General features: G+C 41.4%; 1 protein-coding gene across 3 annotated transcripts in view; it reads right to left on the reverse strand.

Moving 5' to 3' along the window:
- LOC118391015 (calcium/calmodulin-dependent protein kinase kinase 1) overlaps positions 1-22,770 on the reverse strand; it is a 163,872-nt gene that overhangs the window by 58,596 nt on the left and 82,506 nt on the right. For all 3 annotated transcript variants that reach the window (XM_035781922.2, XM_052457752.1, XM_052457751.1), the window contains exons 4-6: positions 19,371-19,424; positions 6,299-6,350; positions 2,918-3,054 (exon numbers count right to left, since the gene is read on the reverse strand). In XM_035781922.2, the coding sequence (XP_035637815.2) occupies positions 2,918-3,054; positions 6,299-6,350; positions 19,371-19,424 (243 nt within the window). The remainder of the gene's footprint in view (positions 1-2,917; positions 3,055-6,298; positions 6,351-19,370; positions 19,425-22,770) is intronic.

Raw genomic sequence — 22,770 nt, forward strand, 5'->3', positions numbered from 1 at the left:
TTTCAGTTTTTGATTTGTTAAAAAAGTTTGAAATATCCAATAAATGTCGTTCCACTTCATGATTGTGTCCCACTTGTTGATTCTTCACAAAAAAATACAGTTTTATATCTTTATGTTTGAAGCCTGAAATGTGGCAAAAGGTCGCAAAGTTCAAGGGGGCCGAATACTTTCGCAAGGCACTGTATATATTTTTACTGGTGACAAATTATGCCTTTTGTTATAACGTCTTTGTTCTGACAGGCTTGAAGCTGGCAGAAGTACTCATAAAAGGACTGGATGTTGTGCTGGAGCATATGTACAGTTGAAGTCGAAAGTTTACATACGTTTAGGTTGGAGTCATTAAAACTCTTTTTTTCAAACACTCCACAAATTTCTTGTTGACAAACTATAAGTCGGCAAGTCGGTTAGGACATCTACTTTGTGCATGACACAAGTCATTTTTCCAACAATTGTTTACAGACAGATTATTTCACTTATAATTAACTGTAATCACAATTCCAGTGGGTCAGAAATGTACATACACTAAGTTGACTGTGCCTTTAAAGAGCTTGGAAAATTCCGGAAAATGATGTCATGGCTTTAGAAGCTTCTGATAGGCTAATTGACATCATTCGAGTCAATTGGAGGTGTACCTGTGGATGTATTTCAAAGCCTACCTTCAAACTCAGTGCATCTTTGCTTGACATCATGGTAAAATCAAAAGAAATCAGCCAAGACCTCAGAAAAAACATTGTAGACCTCCACAAGTCTGGTTCATCTTTGGGAGGAATTTCCAAATGCCTGAAGGTACCACGTTCATCTGTACAAACAATAGTATGCAAGTATAAACATCACGGGACCACGCAGCCAACATACCGCTCAGGAAGGAGACGCATTCTGTCTCCTAGAGATGAACGGTACTTTGGTGCGAAAAGTGCAAGTCAATCCCAGAACAACAGCAAAGGACCTTGTGAAGATGCTGGTGGAGACAGGTACAAAAGTATCTATATCCACAGTAAAACAAGTCCTATATCGACATAACCTGAAAGGTCGCTCAGCAAGGAAGAAGCCACTGCTCCAAAACTGCCATAAAAAAGCCAGACTACGGTTTGCAGCTGCACATGGGGACAAAGATCGTACTTTTTGGAGAAATGTCCTCTGGTCTGATGAAACAAAAATAGAACAGTTTGGCTATAATGACCATTATTATGTTTGGAGGAAAAAGGGGGAGGCTTGCAAGCAGAAGAACACCATCCCAACCGTGAAGCACGGTGTGGCATCATCATGTTGTGGGGGTGCTTTGCTGCAGGAAGGACTGGTGCACAAAATAGATGGCATCATGAGGAGGGAACATTATGTGGATATATTGAAGCAACATTGTTAAGGGAATTTTTATCAATGATGACTAATTATGTATACATTTCAATCAGGACTGACTAATCAGAATACTATTATGTTACTGTATATGTACTAATCCGAATACTATTATGTTACTGTATATGTACTAATCAGAATACTATTATGTTGCTGTATATGTATGAGTTTTCTTTCTTGATCCCAGTACTGAATATAATGTGTGTGAATGTCGTCAAGAGTTAGAACAATGACTGTCTGTTCCTTGGTAGGAATGAATGAACGATATCTTCAGACTGGCTAGAATGCTCATCTACACGAGAAGACCTTGGCTCGTAAATGGTATTAAATTGGTAGGGAGACGGATGTGGGAAGGCTTGAGATACAGCCTTTGTACTGGAACGGAGATGGCACGGGTTGGTGCTAAAACTAATGACGTCATTTTCAGTTTATAACCTGTGGTAAACTGTATCATATTCAGTACTCTTGTGAATAAACTCTGCTGGTTGACTTTAAGACTGGGCTCTGTCCATTATTATAGAATAAGGGTCTTACAAATCCTTATGACTTGACAGAGTGTTTAATTTTAATTGGGTATTAAAACAGAGCAATTTAATTCCTGTAACAAACATCTCCAGAAGTTAACGCTTGGTCGCAAATGGGTCTTCTAAATGGACAATGACCCCAAGCATACTTCCAAAGTTGTGGTAAAATGGCTTAAGGACAACCAAGTCAAGGTATTGGAGTGGCCATCACAACGTCCTGACCTTAATCCAATAGACAATGTGTTGGCAGAACTGAAAATGCGTGTGCGAGCAAGGAGGCCTACAAACCTGACTCAGTTACACCAGCTCTGTCAGGAGGAATGGGCTAAAATTCACCCAACTTATTGTGGGAAGCTTGTGGGAGGCTACCTGAAGCGTTTTACCTAAGTTAAACAATTTAAAGGCAATGCTACTAAATACTAATTGAGTGTATGTAAACTTCTGACCCACTGGGAATGTGATGAAAGAAATAAAAGCTGAAATGAATAATTCTCTCTACTATTATTCTGACGTTTCACATTCTTAAAATAAAGTGGTGATTCTAACTGACGTAAAACAGGGAATTTGTACTTGGATTAAATGTCAGGAATTGTGAAAAACTGAGTTTAAATGTATTTGGCTATGGTGTATGTAAACTTCCGACTTCAGCTGTATATTTTTTAGATATTTTAAAAAACCTTTAGGACACGTTATGCAGAAGTACTGAAATTCTCATAGAAGAACGTTGTATTCTTAACGTTCTCTCAACTATTTGAGAACACTCCATTGTCAAACCAGTTGAAGAACGTCTCTAGAACATTACCCAAAATGGTATTAAATGTAAACATGTTTGAAGAAACTTCTGTTAAAGTAATGAAATACCAATAAAATAACGTTTTGTGCTGGGAATGTTCCAAAGCCAAGCAATTTTATTGCACCATTCCCTGAAAGTTGTGGGAAGGTGGTAAAAATAAGGATGGGACAACAACGCTCTCACCAAACTTTAAAAAACCTATGGTTCTCAGAACGTTATGTGCTAGCTGGGTAGGCTATATCCTCACCTCCACCAGTTTGACTATGTTGAGATGGTCCAGCTTCCTGAGTATGGCAATCTCCTGGTAGACCCTCTCCAGGGGGCCTAGGACTTTGGGCTGCTCTCCTTGGACCGCCACCTTGGGTCCTCTAGGAGGGGGGCGACCTGCAGGGAATCAAAACAGCCACACAAACCACCAACCTCACGTTAGCTGACAATTCCATTAAATTCAATACAATTGTATTAATCTCTTCAGGTGCAATTAAGAAAGGCAATTTACTTGAAAGCATCCTAATCAACACCCTCCACAACAAAGTCCCTGTTAGCAGTCTCACAAAGCAAATATGAGACACAAGTCAATAATTATACTTAAAATCACTCATATCTGGGTACATGCTACTGCTTAAGATTAGTGTGACCACATTTAAAATACCCAATTGTGGGGACAAGGGAATGATTTTGAGGGACATTCACGAGACAGACTAGTGTAGCTTACGTAGAACAGCGAGTGTGAAACTGAATGGGATTTTTCTATTCATATTTTAATAGGCTTCATATAGCCTTCCATTTGTATTTCATATGAATACTTTTGCTCATTCAATCAGATCACTCACATAGGCCTACGGCATTGCACCAAATCTTGTTTCATAAACATCTAATCTGTTCTTCAGAACTAAAGATTTGCTTGTTTTGACTGTTGACCAATGACCAGTCATCAGCATTGGCGCACAAAAATGGGCGAACATATGTCACGCCCTGACCTTAGAGAGACTTTTTTCAAGTCTCTTTTTGGTTTGGTCAGGGTGTGATTTGGGTGGGCATTATATGTCCTTTATTTCTATGATTTGTGTTTCTATGTGTTGGCCGGGTATGGTTCTCAATCAGGGACAGCTGTCTATCGTTGTCTCTGATTGGGAATCATACTTAGGTAGCCCTTTTTCCCTCCTTTTGTTGTGGGTAGTTAACTTTGTTTGTGGCACTTAGCCCTGTAAGCGTCACGTTTGTGTCTTGTTTTGTTGCCGTCATTCCGAAATAAAAAGTAATGTACGCTCACCACGCTGCGCTTTGGTCTTTTTCCCATGACGGCCGTGACAACATATCCAGATTAGTGACCTGAAAGCGGTTGTTTCATTTTCTATGGGTTTTCATGGCAAAAACAGAGTAGCCTACCTACACTCATATTATCCATATAAAATAAAGTTTAGCAATCTGCTACAGACGCATCTTTGCCAGACCTGGTGATGATTCCACTGATTATTTTCATATTTCAAATAGGCCTAGTTCGGGTGCGTTTCTAATTATATACCTCAGTGGTTATGTGTCTAGAGATAGCTGTAACATCGTACTACCTGCAATACTTATGGGATGGAGATGTAACATATTCTGACAAATGAATTACAATATTTGTAAGGAAGAAAAAAGCTAGACAAATCATGTTTTCCATCAGATCTTGCATCCTCCGCTGTGTACAGGTAGACCATATGTTCCTGCTTGCTCTGGACTCCAGAGAAGTGAAAATGTGACATGATATCCTTAGTTGATACTGACTGCTAACATAAATGACTTTCAGCTCAAAATGCAGGTCTAAAACCCAGGTTATTTCTATATCTTGTGTTTTGAAAATGCATCACCGTTTATGGCTATAATTACAAGCTACATTTGCGCAGCGACCTGCTCTTAGAATGCACGTCTTGGACTTGACTTGAGACTCGACACATTGTACTTGGGAGTCGACTTGAGAACGGGATCTTGTGACTCAAATAATAGTGACTTAGGCCTCCTTACTTTTGTAGCTCTTCGTATGTAGTCCTCTCCAAGCTGTTCTCTCTAAATTTAGCTGGAATTTTGCCCGAAACGATTTGACAAATGTGATTGGTTGACGATATGACATTGGCCCACGTCTCAATTTTGCGCTGCACAGAATAACAGATCTCAACAGCAGTTGGCAGCAATTGGAGAAGTGTTTTACATCACCAGTGCCACATCCTTATGATATACAGTGCATTCGGAAAGCATTCAGACCCCTTTCCCTTTTCCACATTTTGTGCCTTATTCATCAATCAGCACACAATAAATACCCCATAATCACAAAGCAAAAACAGGTTTTCTACATTTTTGCAAACGTATTAAAAATTAAAAACAGAAATACCTTATTTACATAAGTGTTCAGACCCTTTGCTATGAGACTCGAAATGTAGCTCAAGTGTGTCCTGTTTCCATTGATCATCCTTGAGATGTTTCATCAACTTTCTGGGAGTCCACTTGTGGTAAATTCAATTGATTAAACATGATTTGGAAAGGCACACAGCTGTCTATATAAAGTCCCACAGTTGACCGTGCATGTCAGAGCAAATACCAAGCCATGAGGTCAAAGGGATTATCCGTAGAGCTCCGAGACAGGATTGTGTCGAGGCACAGATCTGGGGAAGGGTAGCCAAAACATTTCTGCAGGATTGACGGTCTAGAACACAGTGGCCTCCATCATTCTTAAATGGAAAAAGTCTGGAACCAGCAAGACTCTTCATAGAACTGGCCGCCCGGCCAAACTGAGCAATCAGGGGAGAAGGGCCTTGGTCAGGGAGGTGACATCTCTGGAGAGACCTGAAAATAGCTGTGCAGCGACACTCCCCATCCAACCTGCCAGAGCTTGAGAGGATCTGCAGAGCTGAATGGGAGAAACTCCCCAAATACAGGTGTGCCAAGCTTGTAGAGTCATACCCAAGAAGACCTGAGACTGTAATCGCTGCCAAAGGCGCTTCAACAAAGTACTGAGTAAAGGGTCTGAATACTTAAGTAAATGTTATATTTCAGTTTGTTATTTTTAATACATTTCCAAACATTTCTAAAAACCTGTTTTTGCTTTGTCATTATGGGGTATTGTGCGTAGATTGATGAGGGGGAAACAACGATTTCATTAATTTTAGAATAAAGCTGTAACTTAACACTTTGAAAAAGTAACGGGGTCTGAATACTTTCCCGAATGCACTGTATATCTTGTCATAAGTGCAACCCCAAAAGACAGGTTGGAATGTATGACTGAAATACAGGACGAATCAACCTTTTTTTGTTGTAAATTAGTGGTGTTTTAATTTGTTGTTAAAATGCAGGATTGTTTGGTTGCAGGACGTGGGACACTGAAATGTGTGACTGCCCCGTCCAATCTGGAGCATGTGGTCACACTACTTAACATCCTATCTGTATCCTTTGTTTGATGGTCCTTTGAGCTGGATTGTAATTATATAATATATTCCATTTAGAAGACACTTTTATCCAACATGACTTACAGTCATGCGTGTATACATTGTTTACGTGTGGGTGGTACAGGGAAATCAAAGTCACCAACTGAGCTCCAGAGGACCAGAGACCAATGAGTGTTGAATGTGTAAAAGCCAAACCGTGTTCCACGTACGTGGGAATCCATACTGCTTCATCAGCTTCTTCTTGGACACCACCTTCATGGCCTGGAAGAGAAGGAGAGGGGGATGAGATTGGTGATATTGGTGAGCTAACATGCCATATATTTCATTCTGGTCACTCACTCACTATTAGTTGAATCACTATAACGACCATACAGTGCACTTTAGTGCAGAACAGATTTGAGTACATCAAGTTTATTCAATAATGTTTGTTAATTCATTAATCCATCCATTTATTTATCCATCCATCCATCCATCCAATGCTGAACAGGATTAAGAGAGAGAGAGACTAACAAACAGGGGCTTACTATGTACTGTACATACAGAACAGCTGCTTTTTTTTAAAGGTGTAAAGTCTGAAGTCTTTCGGCATTCAATAAATGTCATTCATTAGCGTTCAGTACACAATGGTCGGCGTGACACTCGCAGTCAAAGCATCCTAATTTCTAGTGAAATGGATGGCATAATAACATCTCTAACTTCCTGGATTCATTTCCATATTAATAAAAGAAAAGCTTTCATAAATATTGTTTCTTGTGCTAATGACGTACTTAAAATTCCCAGGACCACTCACTCTGCGGGTGGGTAAGTGATTGCATAAATGACTCTAGAAATGAAGTGATACATGGTGGAATACGCGAGTAAAACGCGAGTAAACGCGAGTAAAACCAAATGCATGCTTTTCAACCGATCGCTGCCTGCACCCGCATGCCCGACTAGCATCACCACCCTGGATGGTTCCAACCTTGAATATGTGGACATCTATAAGTACCTAGGTGTCTGGCTAGACTGCAAACTCTCCTTCCAGACTCATCAAACATCTCCAATCAAAAATCAAATCCAGAGTCGGCTTTCTATTCCGCAACAAAGCCTCCTTCACTCACGCTGCCAAGCTTACCCTAGTAAAACTGACTATCCTACCGATCCTCGACTTCGGCGATGTCATCTACAAAATGGCTTCCAACACTCTACTCAGCAAACTGGATGCAGTCTATCACAGTGCCATCCGTTTTGTCACTAAAGCACCTTATACCACCCACCACTGCGACTTGTATGCTCTAGTCGGCTGGCCCTCACTACATATTCGTCGCCAGACCCACTGGCTCCAGGTCATTTACAAGTCCATGCTAGGTAAAGCTCCGCCTTATCTCAGTTCACTGGTCACGATGGCAACACCCATCCGTAGCACGCGCTCCAGCAGGTGTATCTCACTGATCATCCCTAAAGCCAACACCTCATTTGGCCGCCTTTCGTTCCAGTACTCTGCTGCCTGTGACTGGAACGAATTGCAAAAATCGCTGAAGTTGGAGACTTTTATCTCCCTCACCAACTTCAAACATCAGCTATCCGAGCAGCTAACCGATCGCTGCAGCTGTACATAGTCTATAGGTAAATAGCTCACCCTTTTCACCTACCTCATTCCCATACTGTTTTTATACTGTTTTTATTTATTTACTTTTCTGCTCTTTTGCACACCAATATCTCTACCTGTACATGCCCATCTGATCATTTATCACTCCAGTGTTAATCTGCAAAATTGTATTATTCGCCTACCTCCTCATGCCTTTTGCACACATTGTATATAGACTGCCCATTTTTTCTACTGTGTTATTGACTTGCTAATTGTTTACTCCATGTGTAACTCTGTGTTGTCTGTTCACACTGCTATGCTTTATCTTGGCCAGGTCGCAGTTGCAAATGAGAACTTGTTCTCAACTAGCCTACCTGGTTAAATAAAGGTGAAATAAAAAATAAAAAAATAAAAATAATGCTTCTGTTAAGGAAGGGTTCACTTCTGTTAGTGACTAGTTTAACTCTACTAGCTACCATGTAGAATACAGTTATGGTAATGACTCCAGGAAGCCAGCTGATGGTCCAATACTGGAGCCTACAGTTTGTTACCATGCAGTAGGTCTACAAGGTGCGGTGGCCACTGGCCATACATTCAAATATAAACTCGTTAACGAGTTACCTACAGTAATGCTATTGAAGTTCAATCCTACACTTTTTTCTGTAAGTAAAGTCTTTCAATCCTTCCGCTCAGGATAGAATTAAAAACATTCTGTGACATCACATCTTCAGAGTATTCTGGTGTTCAAATGATGCGAGAGCCCAGTTCCTTCAGTGGCACACACACACACACACACACACACACACACACACACACACACACACACACACACACACACACACACACACACACACACACACACACACACACACACACACACACACACACACACACACACACACATCTAGTTACCTTCTCCTCTATAGCACTAATTATGTGTTATTTCCTTGCACCTGCGGATTAAATGTATTTTTGTGTTGGCTAATGAATAAGACCCATCTGAAAGCATCACACAGCATTATTAATGGCAGCATTCATATTCTCCCTGTGTGTGTAATGTTAAGGATATCAGATGCTGTTCAGACACGATGATGAAGGACCATGGATGGTGCATATTTTATAGGAGATCATTTCTATTTCTCCCAGTAACACCACCATGCTAGTACATTCCCTGATTCTGTGTGTAATGTCAGGGACATCAGACTAGTCGTTGTTCAGCGGATGAAAAGGATGAATGGATAGTGCATATCTCAGAGGAGAGATGTTTTTTCATTCTGTTAATTCCACTGCTACAGTACCACCATCAGTAGTGTTGCTAGTTATTCACAACATTGGAGCCTATTCAAGATCCAACAGATCCACAGATGACGCAATCTCTATTGCACTCCACACGGCCCCACATAGACAAAAGGAACATCGACATGAGAATGCTGTTCATTGACTATAGCTCAGCGTTAAACACCATAGCGCCCTCCAAGCTTATCCCTAAGTTAAGGACCCTGGAACTGAACACTTCCCTTTGCAACTGGATCCTGGACGGGCCGCCCCCCAGGTGGTGAGGGTAGGCAACAACACATCCGCCATGCTGACCCTCAACACGGAGGCCCCTCTAAGGTGCGTGCTTAGTCCCCTTCTGTATTCCCTGTTCACCCACAACTGCGTGGCCCTGTACAACTGCAACACCATCATTAAGTTTGCCGACAACACACCGGTGGTGTGCCTATCGTGAGATTTTGAGTGAAAACCTCCTTCCATCAACAAGGGCATTGAAGATGAAACGTGGCTGGGTCTTTCAGCATGACAATGATCCCAAACACACCGCCCGGGCAACGAAGTAGTGGCTTCGTAAGAAGCATTTCAAGGTCCTGGAGTGGCCTAGCCAGTCTCCAGATCTCAACCCCATAGAAAATCTTTGGAGGGAGTTGAAAGTCCGTGTTGCCCAGCAACAGCCCCCAAAACATCACTGCTCTAGAGGAGATCTGCATGGAGGAATGGGCCAAAATACCAGCAGCAGTGTGTGAAAACCTTGTGAAGACGTTTGACCTCTGTCATTGCCAACAAAGGGCATATAACAAAGTATTGAGATAAGTATTTGGTCAATAACAAACGTTTATTTTCCACCATCATTTGCAAATCAATTCATAAAAAATCCTACAATGGGATTTTCTGTTTTTTTCTTCTCATTTTGTCTGTCATAGTTGAAATGTACCTATGATGAAAATTACAGGCCTCTCTCATCTTTTTAAGTGGGAGAACTTGCACAATTGGTGGCTGACTAAATACTTTTTTGCCCCACTGTATGTATACTGTAGCTAAGAAAGTAATACTAAGTGTATGTTATGTAGTAAGATGTTAGTAGTTCATGTACCTCACCCTAATAATTTTGTCTATTTACCCCTCTTAATTTTGCCTACTGTTCTGACTTGGTACACATGTAGCCTATAACCTGTTTTGGAGAAATGTAATAAATTAATATTGTAAGAGCTTTCATTGTCTGCTTATACGCCCCCTTTATTTATCCTATGGCTCTGACTTGGTGTACAGGGAGAACACTGTAAGAACGGCCCATGTTCTGAATTCTGTCACTGTACATTTCAAAGTGCAAAACAAATAATTACATTGAGTACGTCTGTCCTAGCTCGCTCATTAATCTCTTAATCAAAATTACGGATTGCCTCTTATCCACTTGTCGTAGTTTATACATCTCAATTGTCAGTAGAAACCACATTTGTTTAAGTAAATCAGCTATATCAGCTATGTTTTTTTAAACAGTAAATGAGGCTGCCAGACAAGGCTCCGCTGATAGTCAGGTGTAGCAGTGGTAAGATGTTGGGACTGATGTTGGGTCAGCTTTATGAAGGCCCTAACAGTTTGTGGGAACCGTTTGTTACCGTTATAGTGAAATTCATGTATTGTTTAGTGTTGTGTAGTGGCTTTGCTGGCATGCATCCCACTTTTAAAAATGTTTGCCCCACCAAGATTTACATGATCAAATCGCTTCTTCCATAATCTAAATGTGATTTCTGTCATTCTGAGCACCATGGGCCGACGCCCTAATGAGTTATGCACTCACTGCATATGGGTCCGGTCATGTTGTCGGGCGCCACATTTTCGGAAACCCTCTAGCAATGAGCCTGATATATTAAGGTAGCCCATGCTTGGTTATGATATTGTGGCTACTAGATCTGAAAGTCTTGTGTATAGAATATGTTTGGACATTATTTCAAGTTATTGAACCCACTTTATTTCTTGACTTACAGGGTATTTATTTAATTGCTTGAAACTCAATGTAAGAAATTTGAAAAGGTCATTTCAAATCGAAGTAAATTTGGAACAAGATGAAATTTGTAGTTATATACGACTATAGTCGTCCACTGATGTCCTATATGTCTTATCTGCTTTTCAAAAGGCCTGGGGTGGTCCTGATGACTATCTCAACAGATAAAAGTAATATTCCAAAAGGACACAAACTGCTAAGAGCCATACATAATCTGAATTCTCCACCACAGAAATAAATGATATTTTCATGAGTTCAAGGACAATCCCTCCCATGGTAAAGGGATTTACAGAGTCTTTGTAGTGCTGACAAGTTGAGGAGCATTGGTTTGTCAGAGCAAAGCGAGGGAAGCTAGGGAAGAGAGAAGAGAGAGGGAAGAGAAAGTCCTGCATATTATAAGGTGTGTCAGGGGAACGCTACGCAGGCAAAACCGTGTGTGTGTGTCTGTCTGTGTGTGTGTGTGTATGCTATGCAGGCAAAACTGCTGTTTTCAAAACACTACAGGGTAGGGAGTGCACTACTACTATGACCACTACAGTGCCAGAGAGAACACAATGAGCCTGTGGCAATGAGCTGACAGTGCAATTAGGCTGGATTACAAATGCATGAAGAGATAGCAAAATGCTTCTTCAATCACAAAGATTTAAATAACACTGACAGAAAATACCATCTCACTGATCTACTACTACAGCAGGGTTTCCAGAATTGCTCTCCTTCAGTTGAATGCACTCTTTGTCACTGTGGATAAGAGTGTTCACTTGCTAAATAACTTCATTTACATTTTAAAGTAACTGTCCAGCGAGAATCTCACTTTAAATGTGTATATTCTGTTAACTCATACCCAAATTATTTTGTTATTATTTTGTATACAATTATTTGTTTACAAAGCATAAATGAAAGAAAAATCACTTTAAAAAAAACACACCTTAAACTTGTATGTCAAACAGACTGTTTAAAAATGCTTGCTATTTCCTCATATAATGTGATGTTTAATTGTCATGAATATATTTCATGACCGCTATACACCCACACCATTCTGTTGTTAGGATACTCCCACACTATTTAAACACAGAAAAGCAGCTTTTTAACATACTTAATAAATACATTTTGGAAGGAAAACATTTTCACTCACATTGTAATAATAATAAAATAAATGATATGTCATATTCATCTCCAGGACCATCCTAACATCAACATATGTGAGAATTTTACATTTCTAGGTGTTGTAGTAAAAATTGGAGGAAGATAAGTGTTTCCAAGGTGTGCATTATGTGATTTTAATCAATTATGAGTAGGCGTTGCCAACTAGTTGTCTACTAATTGTCTACTATTTGGTTGATGTCATTGGAAAAACTTCTCTTCCTTTATCTTGTATACTACAAAACATAGAAACGTGCAATCTTCACATATGTTGATGTTAGGGTGGTGCTGGAGATGATGAATATGAAGTTAAAAACATTTTAAATGTTCCTTTAATTATAGGCAATGAAAACACTGGACGGTGACTTTAAATGATCAAATGTAACAACCTCCTTGTTTACAGTGGTGTACTGTACAGCTGACACCATGCAGGTCCCCTCCTGGCGATCCCTTCCTGTTGCACCCTCATATCCTTACTCATGTCGCTTTTATCCTCCATCCATGACTTGTAAAAGGACAACAGGATATTTTATTGGCCCCCTGCCTGCTGCCTCCAGCAGACACGTTGAGGACAGACAGTGACAACCACAGCCCCTGCTGTAGTACACCATTTCCATAGCAGTGGAGGCTGGAACCGGTTGTTAGTCATTAGAACATTTTTACAGTGTGTATCGTATCCACTAGGGTTGCACATTTTGGGGAATATTCAGAGGTGGAAAATGTCCATGGGAATTAACGGGAATATATGGGAAATAACGGGAATATAGGGGAATTAACAGGAATATATGGGAATTAGCAGAATTATATGCAAATTAATATTATTACCATGTAAATGTAGATATTTTTTTGCATTGGATATATTTACCACATCATATGGAGACAGAAACATAAACTTTTTTTTTACCTTATCATAAGTAGACATAATTGCAAATGATGAAATCTTTCCAATAGAAAAAAAACAAAAAAACGATTTAGTTACGAATTGAACTTCAATTAAATGAGTTGACTCTTCACATGGGATGATGTCACTGAACCAGAAAATAAAGGGAATATTAAATGATCCCCAATGATCCATCGCTTCTCCCAAAAACATTTTCAATTTACACCTGTAAAATGATAGTCTAGAAACTAAAGCTTTGGTTGTCTTCCTGTCAGGCTTCCATGTCTCCTCCCTGGACCTCCTCAATGTCCACCTTTTGAACATCAGACTCTGAGGCCTCATATTCACTGTCACTTTCCAACCTTGTTGAGGATGGCTTGTTGTCAGGCTCAAAAAGCCTCAAATTTGCCCAATGTCCACCAGTTTTTCAACCCTTGTAATGGTCAGCCTGTTGCATGCTTTGGTGTGTGTGTTCCCAAACAAGGACCAGTTGCGCACTGAGGTGGCTGATATTGGTGGGATTTGGAGGATGATGGAGGCAACAGGGGAAAGAGCCTCAGATCCACAAAGTCCATTCCACCAGGTGGCTGATGAGATATGTTGACACGACTGCCATATTGCATCTCCATCCCAAAGCCCTTGCTTGGAAGTGTACTTCGCCAGACTGCCAAGAACCTTGCCCTTATCCAGGCCAAGGTGGCGAGACACAGTAGTGATGACACCATAGGCCTTGTTGATCTCTGCACCAGACAGGATGCTTTTGCCAGCCTACTTGGGGTCCAACATGTAAGTCGTCATGCTTTTTGTTGTATTTCAGAAGCAGTTTCCTCTGCTTGGAGCAACAGTGAAGTGGGCAGGGCAGTACGGATTTCTTCTCTTACATCTGCAAGCAGAGTCTGAACATCAGACAGGATGGCATTGTCTCCCTCAATCCGTGCAGTGGCTACTACTATTGTCACACCCTGATCTGTTTCACCTGTCGTTGTGATTGTCTGCTTTTCTATTTTCTTTTACTAGTCCTCACGGTTTTGACCTTTGCCTGTTTTTCTGGATTCCATTCCCGCCTGCCTGACCATTCTGCCTGCCCTGACCTCGAGCCTGCCTGCCACTCTGTACCTCTGGAACTCTGAACTGATTTTGACCTTTTGCCTGTCCACAACTATTCTCTTCCCTACCCCTTTTGGACTCAAACCATCTGCCTCCTGTGTCTGCATCTGTGTCTCGCCTTGTGCCCTTATAGCTGTAGGTTTCAGGAGTTTCAGGCTGCTTACCACTCTCTCCCAAAATACATAATCCAGGAGGATCCTCTTGATGGGGCTGTCCATATCAGCAGACTGTGATAAGGCCATTTCTTGGAGAGACTCCTTCTCCTCCAGGAGACTGTCAAACACGATGACAACACCACCCCAATGGGTGTTGCTGAGCTGCTTCAATGTGGTGCTCTTATTCTTCTCACTTTGCTTGGTGAGGTAGATTGCTGCTATAACTGGATGACCCTTCACATACCTAACCATTTCCTTGGCTCTCTTGTAGAGTGTGTCCATTGATTTCAGTACCATAATGTCCTTGAGGAGCAGATTCGATGCATGAGCAGCACAGCCAATGGGTGTGATGTGAGGTTAGGACTCCACTTTAGACCAAGCAACCTTCATGTTTCGCAGCATTGTCTGTCACGAGAGCAAATACCTTCCGTGGTCCAAGGTGTCATTGATGAATGCCTTCAGCTCATCTGCTCTTGTGGAATACTGGTTGAGTGTTGGAGATGATGTAGTTAATTATTCCTTGCCCACGAACATTCAACCACCCATCAGAGATGATTGCATTACAGTCTGCTTTCTCTATGATTTGCCTGACCTTCACTTGGGCTCTGCATCCAGCAAATTAGTAGATAAAGCATGTCTGGTTGGAGGGGTATATGCTGGGAAAAGACCTTTCAGAAATCTCTTCCAATACACATTGCCTGTGAGCATCAGAGGTGAACCAGTTGCGAACACAGCTCGTGCAAGACATTCATCAGCATTTCTCTGACTACATTCCTTCATTGAGTCAAAACTTCTGATTCCAGGAGGACCATGAGCTGTTGCTATTGATAAGGTGTCTGATTCATAATTATCACCTCAAATAGTAGTAGAGGGACTTTTGTCAGATGTTGCTTGTTGTGAGTGCAAACGGAACTTTCTGCACTTGGCCAGGTGATTCTGCTCTTGGCCAGGTGATTTTGTTGCATTCTTCACATATAATTTGGCACAGTATTTGCAAATGTATACAGCTTTTCCTTCTACATTAGCTGCAGAGAAATGTCTCCACACATCAGATAGTGCCCGTGGCATTTTCCTGTATAGATGAGAAAAAAACGGAAAAATATCCCAAATACATTTCCATGTACAGATAAAGTTAAGCAGTTAGATTAAACAACTCCTTTGTAAGATACATCTTTTAAAATGAAACATGTATGGAAACAGGTGAATTAACTTCTCTAGGGTAGGGGGCAGCATTTGGCATTTTGGATGAAAAGCGTGCCCAAATTAAACTGCCTTCTGCTCAGGCTCAGAAGATAGGATATGCATATAATTGGTAGATTTGGATAGAAAACACTCAAGTGTCTGTGAGTATAACAGAACTGATTTGGCAAAAACCTGAGAAAAATCCATTCAGGAAGTAGGATTTGTTGTTGTAGTTTTCTATTCAATGCCATTACAGTATCTATTGATTTAGGACTCAAATTGCAGTTCCTATGCCTTCCACTATATGTCAACAGTCTTTAGAAATGGTTTCCGGCTTGTATTCTGAAAAATGAGGGAGTAAGAGCAGTCTGAATGAGTGGACCCTGCCGTGTCACAGAGCTTTTTCATGCGCGTGACCGAGAGAGTGCCTTTCTTGTTTACCTTTTATATTGACAGCGTTATTGTCCGGTTGAAATATTATTGATTATTTAGGCTAAAAACAACCTGAGGATTGAATAACATCATTAGACATGTTTCTATGAACTTTACGGATACAATTAGGATTTATTTTGTCTGCCTGTTGTGACTGCATTTGAGCCTGTGGATTACTGAAGAAAATGCGAACAAAACTGAGTTTTTCCGGATATAAAGACAGACTTTATCGAACAAAAGGAACATTTATTGAATAAATGAATGTCTTCTGAGTGCAACCATATGAAGATCATCAAAGGTAAGTGATTAATTGTATCTCTATTACTAACTTGTGTAACTCTTCTACTTGGCTGGTTACTGTTTAATGATTGTCTGCTGGGCTATGTTCTCAAATAATTGTAAGGTATGCTTTCGCCGTAAAGCATTTTTTAAATCTGACACCGTTGTTGGATTCACAAGAAGTTAATCTTTAAACCTATGTAAAATAGTTGTATCTTTTCTGAATTTTTATAATGAGTATTTCTGTATTTGAATTTGGCACTCTGCAATCTCACTGGATGTTGGCCAGCTAGCGTCCCACATGACCTAGAGAGGTTAACACTCCTCAGTTAGCAGGCTCAATCAAACTAAAAACCCACATGGTAGCAAAAACTATGCTTTAACCTGTTTGGGCTAGGGGGCAGCATTTTCACTTTTTGATGAAAAGCGTGCCCAGAGTAAACTGCCTCCTACTCAGTCCCAGATGCTAATATATGCATATTAGTAGTAGTATTGGATAGAAAACACTCTGACGTTTCTAAAACTGTTTGAATTATGTCTGTGAGTATAACAGAACACATATGGCAGGCAAAAACCTGAGAAAAAAATCCAACCAGGAAGTGGGAAGTCTGAGGTTGGTAGTTTTTCAACTCAGCCCCTATTGAAGATACCGTGGGATATTGGTCATCTTGCACTTCCTACGGCTTCCACTCGATGTCAATAGTCTTTAGAACATTGTTTCAGGCTTCTACTGTGTAGGGGGGCAGAATGAGAGGGGATTGAGTCAGGTGTCTGGCAGAGAGCCACGGGCTCGTGACGCGTGGTCATGAGAAAGTTGTCCTTTTGTTCCATTGCTTTTCTGCAGACAAAGGAATTCTCCGGTTGGGACATTATTGAACATTTATGATAAAAACATCCTAAAGATTGATTCTATACATCGTTTGATATGTTTCTACGACCAGTAATATACAATTTTGGAATTTTTGTCCGACATTTCCGCTGGACTTGCCCGCGCCTCGTGAGTTTCGAGTTGTTTACTAAACACCCTAACAAAAGGAGGTGTTTGGACATAAATTATTAACTTTATCGAACAAATCAAACATTTATTGTGGAACTGGGATTCCTGGGAGTGCATTCTGATGAGATCATCAAAGGTAAGTGAATATTTATAATGCTATTTCTGACTTCTGTTGACTCCAACATGACGGATATTTCTTTGGCTGGTTTGGGCTCTGAGCGCCGTACCCAGGTTATGCTTTTTCCCCCCAAACAATTTTAAATCTGACACAGCGGTTGCATTAAAGGGAAGTTTTTCTAAAGTTCCATGTATAATAGTTGTATCTATTATCAATGTTTATTATGAGTATTTCTGTGAATTGATGTGGCTCTCTGCAAAATCACCATGTTTTGGAACTATTGAACATAACACGCCAATGTAAAATTTGATTTTTGGACAAAATATTCTTGAACAAAACATACATGTATTGTGTAACATGAAGTCCTATGAGTGTCATCTGATGAAGATCCCTCCTGGCCAAACCCTCCCCTGACCCAGACGACGCCACCCCATGGGTCTCCTGGTCATGGCCAGCTACGACAGAGCCTGGACTCGAACCCAGCATCTCTAGTGTCACCGCGCCACTCGAGAGGCCCGATTTTAACACACTCTGCTGTTGGCTACTATTTACTAGTTAGCAAAAAATCATGTATGTCAAATAAAATATATTCACCCCACCCAGTATTGTAATCAAAACTTACCAGAAAGCATGTAGTCCTTGGCTCAGTGTGGGTTCAATAGCATCTCATTAGTGTGCAAGATCGTGAGAATCAGCTGTACATGTGATGGAAGAATGCACTGTGCATGCAGAGGATTGCAATTCCATTGAATTGGGGATAGTTTAATCAAAATATACCACAAGACCTAGAATTACCTTATGTGTATCCCACAAAAAAGTTCACCGTTATAAACTAACTTTTTTGATGAATTTAAGAATTCCTGGGCTTAACTTCCCATGGAAAATGTTGGGAAATTTACCGGAAAGTTTCCGACCCTTTGCAACCCTAGTATCCACCACCCCGTAGTAGTCTAGGGAATAACACTGTCCATCTCAGCCCAGTGGTCAGGGAGGTGTGTGCATGCATGCGTCCTTCCGAACAACAGACTGGAGCCCCAGAGACAAAACCAGGGACCAGGGATACTCCTAATTATTCCCCACTGCTCTTTTTTAGCAGTATGCGAAATGAGCGAACACTGCAGAGATTGGAGCCTGGTAGAGCTTGAGTCCCTCTAATACTGCCAGACCTCGATGGTACTGGACCTCTGCCAGTCACGTTGGCTGAGACAAGGTAACAGCTTCGTCAGCATTGTAATTACAACACGGGCTGAGCGAAACACTCACTCACACACACTCACTCACAAACATACACAAACACAGAGAGAGAGGGAGAACATCCGAGATGATAATCTGGCTAGATTGTTTAAGCGATTCTAGCATGCAAAACTGTACATCAAAATCCTAAAATACTAAATAATCTGTTGCAAAATCAAAATATGTACTTGGCATTTCTGTTGCATGGAAGTCTTCCCCGTTGCCGTGATAAGGTGACTGGTATTGTGCTGTGTGTGTGTGAAGATTACTGGTCCGTGTGTGTGTCTGTGTGTAGGGGCTGAGCTCCCACTGTGGGCACAGATGCACAGATCCAATCAATACAGTGTGGAGCCAAGTTTGAAAGCCAGGAAATAGAATTAAACCCTGGCAGGTGCCCATCTTCTCCTCATCTCCATCTTTCTGTCAACAATCTCTCCTTCTCCGGCAGCCAGGGTGGAGCGCAGCAGAGGAGAGTGTTTGCAAGGTCTCCGATGCCAGGAGTATCTCTCTCTCACTCTCACTCACTCTCCAGATAAGACCAGTCTGTCTCTGTTGTGAACCATGCAGGGGAAAGGGTCTGATAAAGCTGTAATAACATGCAATTGTCCATGCATTTACAGGCCATCTCCCTGCTAGTATGAGCACTAATATGGGGAACGGGGAACCAATTCCCTCTGACATAATTGCTTGGCATCGACACCATTGACGTGAGCCGCAAATATGCGCATGCACGCACGACACACGCACACTGGGGGCAACAAAGACAGTGTGCAGACAGATAAAAAGCCTTGAGTTGGGCCATTAACCTATCAAGCTAACAAAGCATTCCACTTTACAAAGAGCTGAACATGGTTAATGGATCATAATTGTCTCCTTTTAGGAGAAAGAGGGCCACACACACACACACAACTTGCATAGTGTTTGTCGTCATCCTCATTGTAGGCCAGTTTGACCACCCCGTAGGAGCCCTGCAAAGACACAGGAGAGGAAAAAGATAGATGTCAATAATAGAACATATTTAATCATTCAATGCAATAACATAGTGCCAGAAAGTATTCACATCCCTTAACTTTATTCACATTTTGTTGTGTTAAAGCCTGCATTTAAAATGGATTACATTGAGATTTTGTGTCACTGATCTACACACAATAATCCATCATTTCAAAGTGGAATTAAGTTAAGAAATGTTTACAAATGAATTAAAAATGAAAAGCTAAAATGCCTTGAGTAAACAAGTATTCAACCCTTTTGTTATGGCCTAAATATGTTTAGGAGTAAAAATGTGCTTAACAAGTCACATAATAAATTGTGTGGACTCAATCTCTGTAGAATAATAGTGTTTTAACATGATTTTTAAATGACTACCTCATCTCTGTACCCCACATACAATTATCTGTAAGGTCTCGCATTCGAGCAGTGAATTTCAAGCACAGATTCAACCACAAAAACCAGGGAGGTTTTCCAATGCCTCACAAAGAAGGGCACCTGTAGATGTGTTCAAAAAATGCAGACATTGAATATCCCTTTGAGCATAGTGAAGTTATTAATTATGAATGTGTCAATACACCCAGTCACTGCAAAGATACAGGTGCCCTTCCGAACTCAGTTGTCAGAGAGGAAGGAAACCGCTCAGGGATTTCACTATGAGGCCAATGGTGATTTTAAAACAGTTACAGTTTAATGGCTGTGATAGGAGAAAACTGAGGATGGATCAACAACATTGTAGTTACTCCACATAAATGACAGAGTGAAAAGAAGGAAGCCTGTACATAATAAAACTATTCCAAAACATACATCCTGATTGCAATAAGGCACTAAAGAAATACTGCAAAGAATGGGGCAAAAATGTCCTCCCATGAACACCATTCTTGTTTAGTGTTTTACATATTGTCAACAGAGATTTTACAATTTTCCAGAGATTTCTGTAAGTCTTTAGCTGACACTCTAGGATTCTTCTTATCCTCAATGAGCATTCTGAACTGTGCTCTTGCAGTCATCTTTGCGGCCACTCCTAGGGAGAATAGCAACACTGCTGAAGTTTATCCATTTATAGACTATTTTTCTTACCGTGGACTGATGAACATCAAGGCGTTTAGAGATACTTTTGTAACCCTTTCCAGCTTTATGCAAGTCAACAATTTTTTATTGTAGGTCTTCTGAGATCTCTTTTGTTTGAAGCATGGTTCACATCAGGCAATGCTTCTTGTGAATAGCAAACTGACATTTTGTGAGTGTTTTATAATAGGGCAAGGCAGCTCTAATCAACATCTCCAATCTCGGCTCATTGATTGGACTCCAGGTTAGCTGACTCCTGATTCTAATTAGCTTTTGGAGAAGTTATTAGCCTAGGGGTTCACATACTTTTTCCAACCTACACTGTGAATGTTTAAATTATGTATTCAATATAGACAAGAACAATACAATAACTTGTGTGTTATTAGTTTAAGAACACTATGTTTGTCTATTCTTGTGACTTAGATGAAGATTGGATCAAATGTTATGACCACTTTATGCAGAAATCAAGGTAATTCCAAAGGGTTCACATACCTTTTCTTGCCACTGTATATACACTGCTCAAAAAAATAAAGGGAACACTTAAACAACACAATGTAACTCCAAGTCAATCACACTTCTGTGAAATCAAACTGTCCACAGGTGGAAATTATAGGCAATAAGCAAGACACCCCTAATAAAGGAGTGGTTCTGCAGGTTATAACCACAGACCACTTCTCAGTTCCTATGCTTCCTGGCTGATGTTTTGGTCACTTTTGAATGCTGGCGGTGCTTTCACTCTATTGGTAGCATGCGACGGAGTCTACAACCCACACAAGTGGCTCAGGTAGTGCAGCTCATCCAGGATGGCACATCAATGCGAGCTGTGGCAAGAAGGTTTGCTGTGTCTGTCAGCGTAGTGTCCAGAGCATGAAGGCGCTACCAGGAGACAGGCCAGTACATCAGGAGACGTGGAGGAGGCCGTAGGAGGGCAACAACCCAGCAGCAGGACCGCTACCTCCGCCTTTGTGCAAGGAGAAGCAGGAGGAGCACTGCCAGAGCCCTGCAAAATGACCACCAGCAGGCCACAACTGTGCATGTGTCTGCTCAAACAGTCAGAAACAGACTCCATGAGGGTGGTATGAGGGCCCGACGTCCACAGGTGGGGGTTGTACTTACAGCCCAACACCATGCAGGACGTTTGGCATTTGCCAGAGAACACCAAGATTGGCAAATTCGCCACTGGCGCCCTGTGCTCTTCACAGATGAAAGCAGGTTCACACTGAGCACATGTGACAGACGTGACAGTCTGGAGACGCCGTGGAGAACGTTCTGCTGCCTGCAACATCCTCCAGCATGACCGGTTTGGCGGTGGGTCAATCATGGTGTGGGGTGGAATTTCTTTGGGGGGCCGCACAGCCCTCCATGTGCTCGCCAGAGGTAGCCTGACTGCCATTAGGTACCGAGATGAGATCCTCAGATCCCTTGTGAGACCATATGCTGCTGCGGTTGGCCCTGGGTTCCTCCTAATGCAAGACAATGCTTGACCTCATGTGGCTGGAGTGTGTCAGCAGTTCCTGCAAGAGGTAGGCATTGATGCTATGGACTGCCCATTCCCCAGACCTGAATCCAATTGAGTACATCTGGGACATCATGTCTCGCTCCATCCACCAACGCCACATTGCACCACAGACTGTCCAGAGTTGGCGGATGCTTTAGTCGAGGTCTGGGAGGAGATCCCTCAGGAGACCATCCGCCACCTTATCAGGAGCATGCCCAGGCGTTGTAGGGAGGTCATACAGGCACGTGGAGGCCACACACACTACTGAGCCTCATTTTGACTTGTTTTAAGGACATTATATCAAAGGTGGATCAGCCTGTAGTGTGGTTTTCCATTTTAATTTTGAGTGTGACTCCAAATCCAGACCTCCATGGGTTGATAAATTTGATTTCCATTGATAATTTTTGTGTGATTTTGTTGTCAGCACATTCAATTATGTAAAGAAAAAAGTATTTAATAAGAATATTTCATTCATTCAGATCTAGGATGTGTTATTTTAGTGTTCCCTTTATTTTTTTGATCAGTGTATATTATTTCCTCCCCCCTTTTTTCTCCCCAATTTAAAAAAAAATCTTGTCTCATCGCTGCAACTATCCAACGGGCTCGGGAGAGGTGAAGGAGGAGTCATGCGTCCCCGAAACATGACCCGCTTAACCGAGCTCCTTATCCCAGAAGCCAGCCTCATCAATGTTTCGGAGGAAACACCGCTCAGCCTACAGGCACCCAGCCCATAGGACTATGGGACTCCCGGGCCCCGACTC

Source organism: Oncorhynchus keta, chromosome 12 (genome assembly GCF_023373465.1).
Source record: "Oncorhynchus keta strain PuntledgeMale-10-30-2019 chromosome 12, Oket_V2, whole genome shotgun sequence".
Classification (NCBI taxonomy): domain Eukaryota; kingdom Metazoa; phylum Chordata; class Actinopteri; order Salmoniformes; family Salmonidae; genus Oncorhynchus; species Oncorhynchus keta.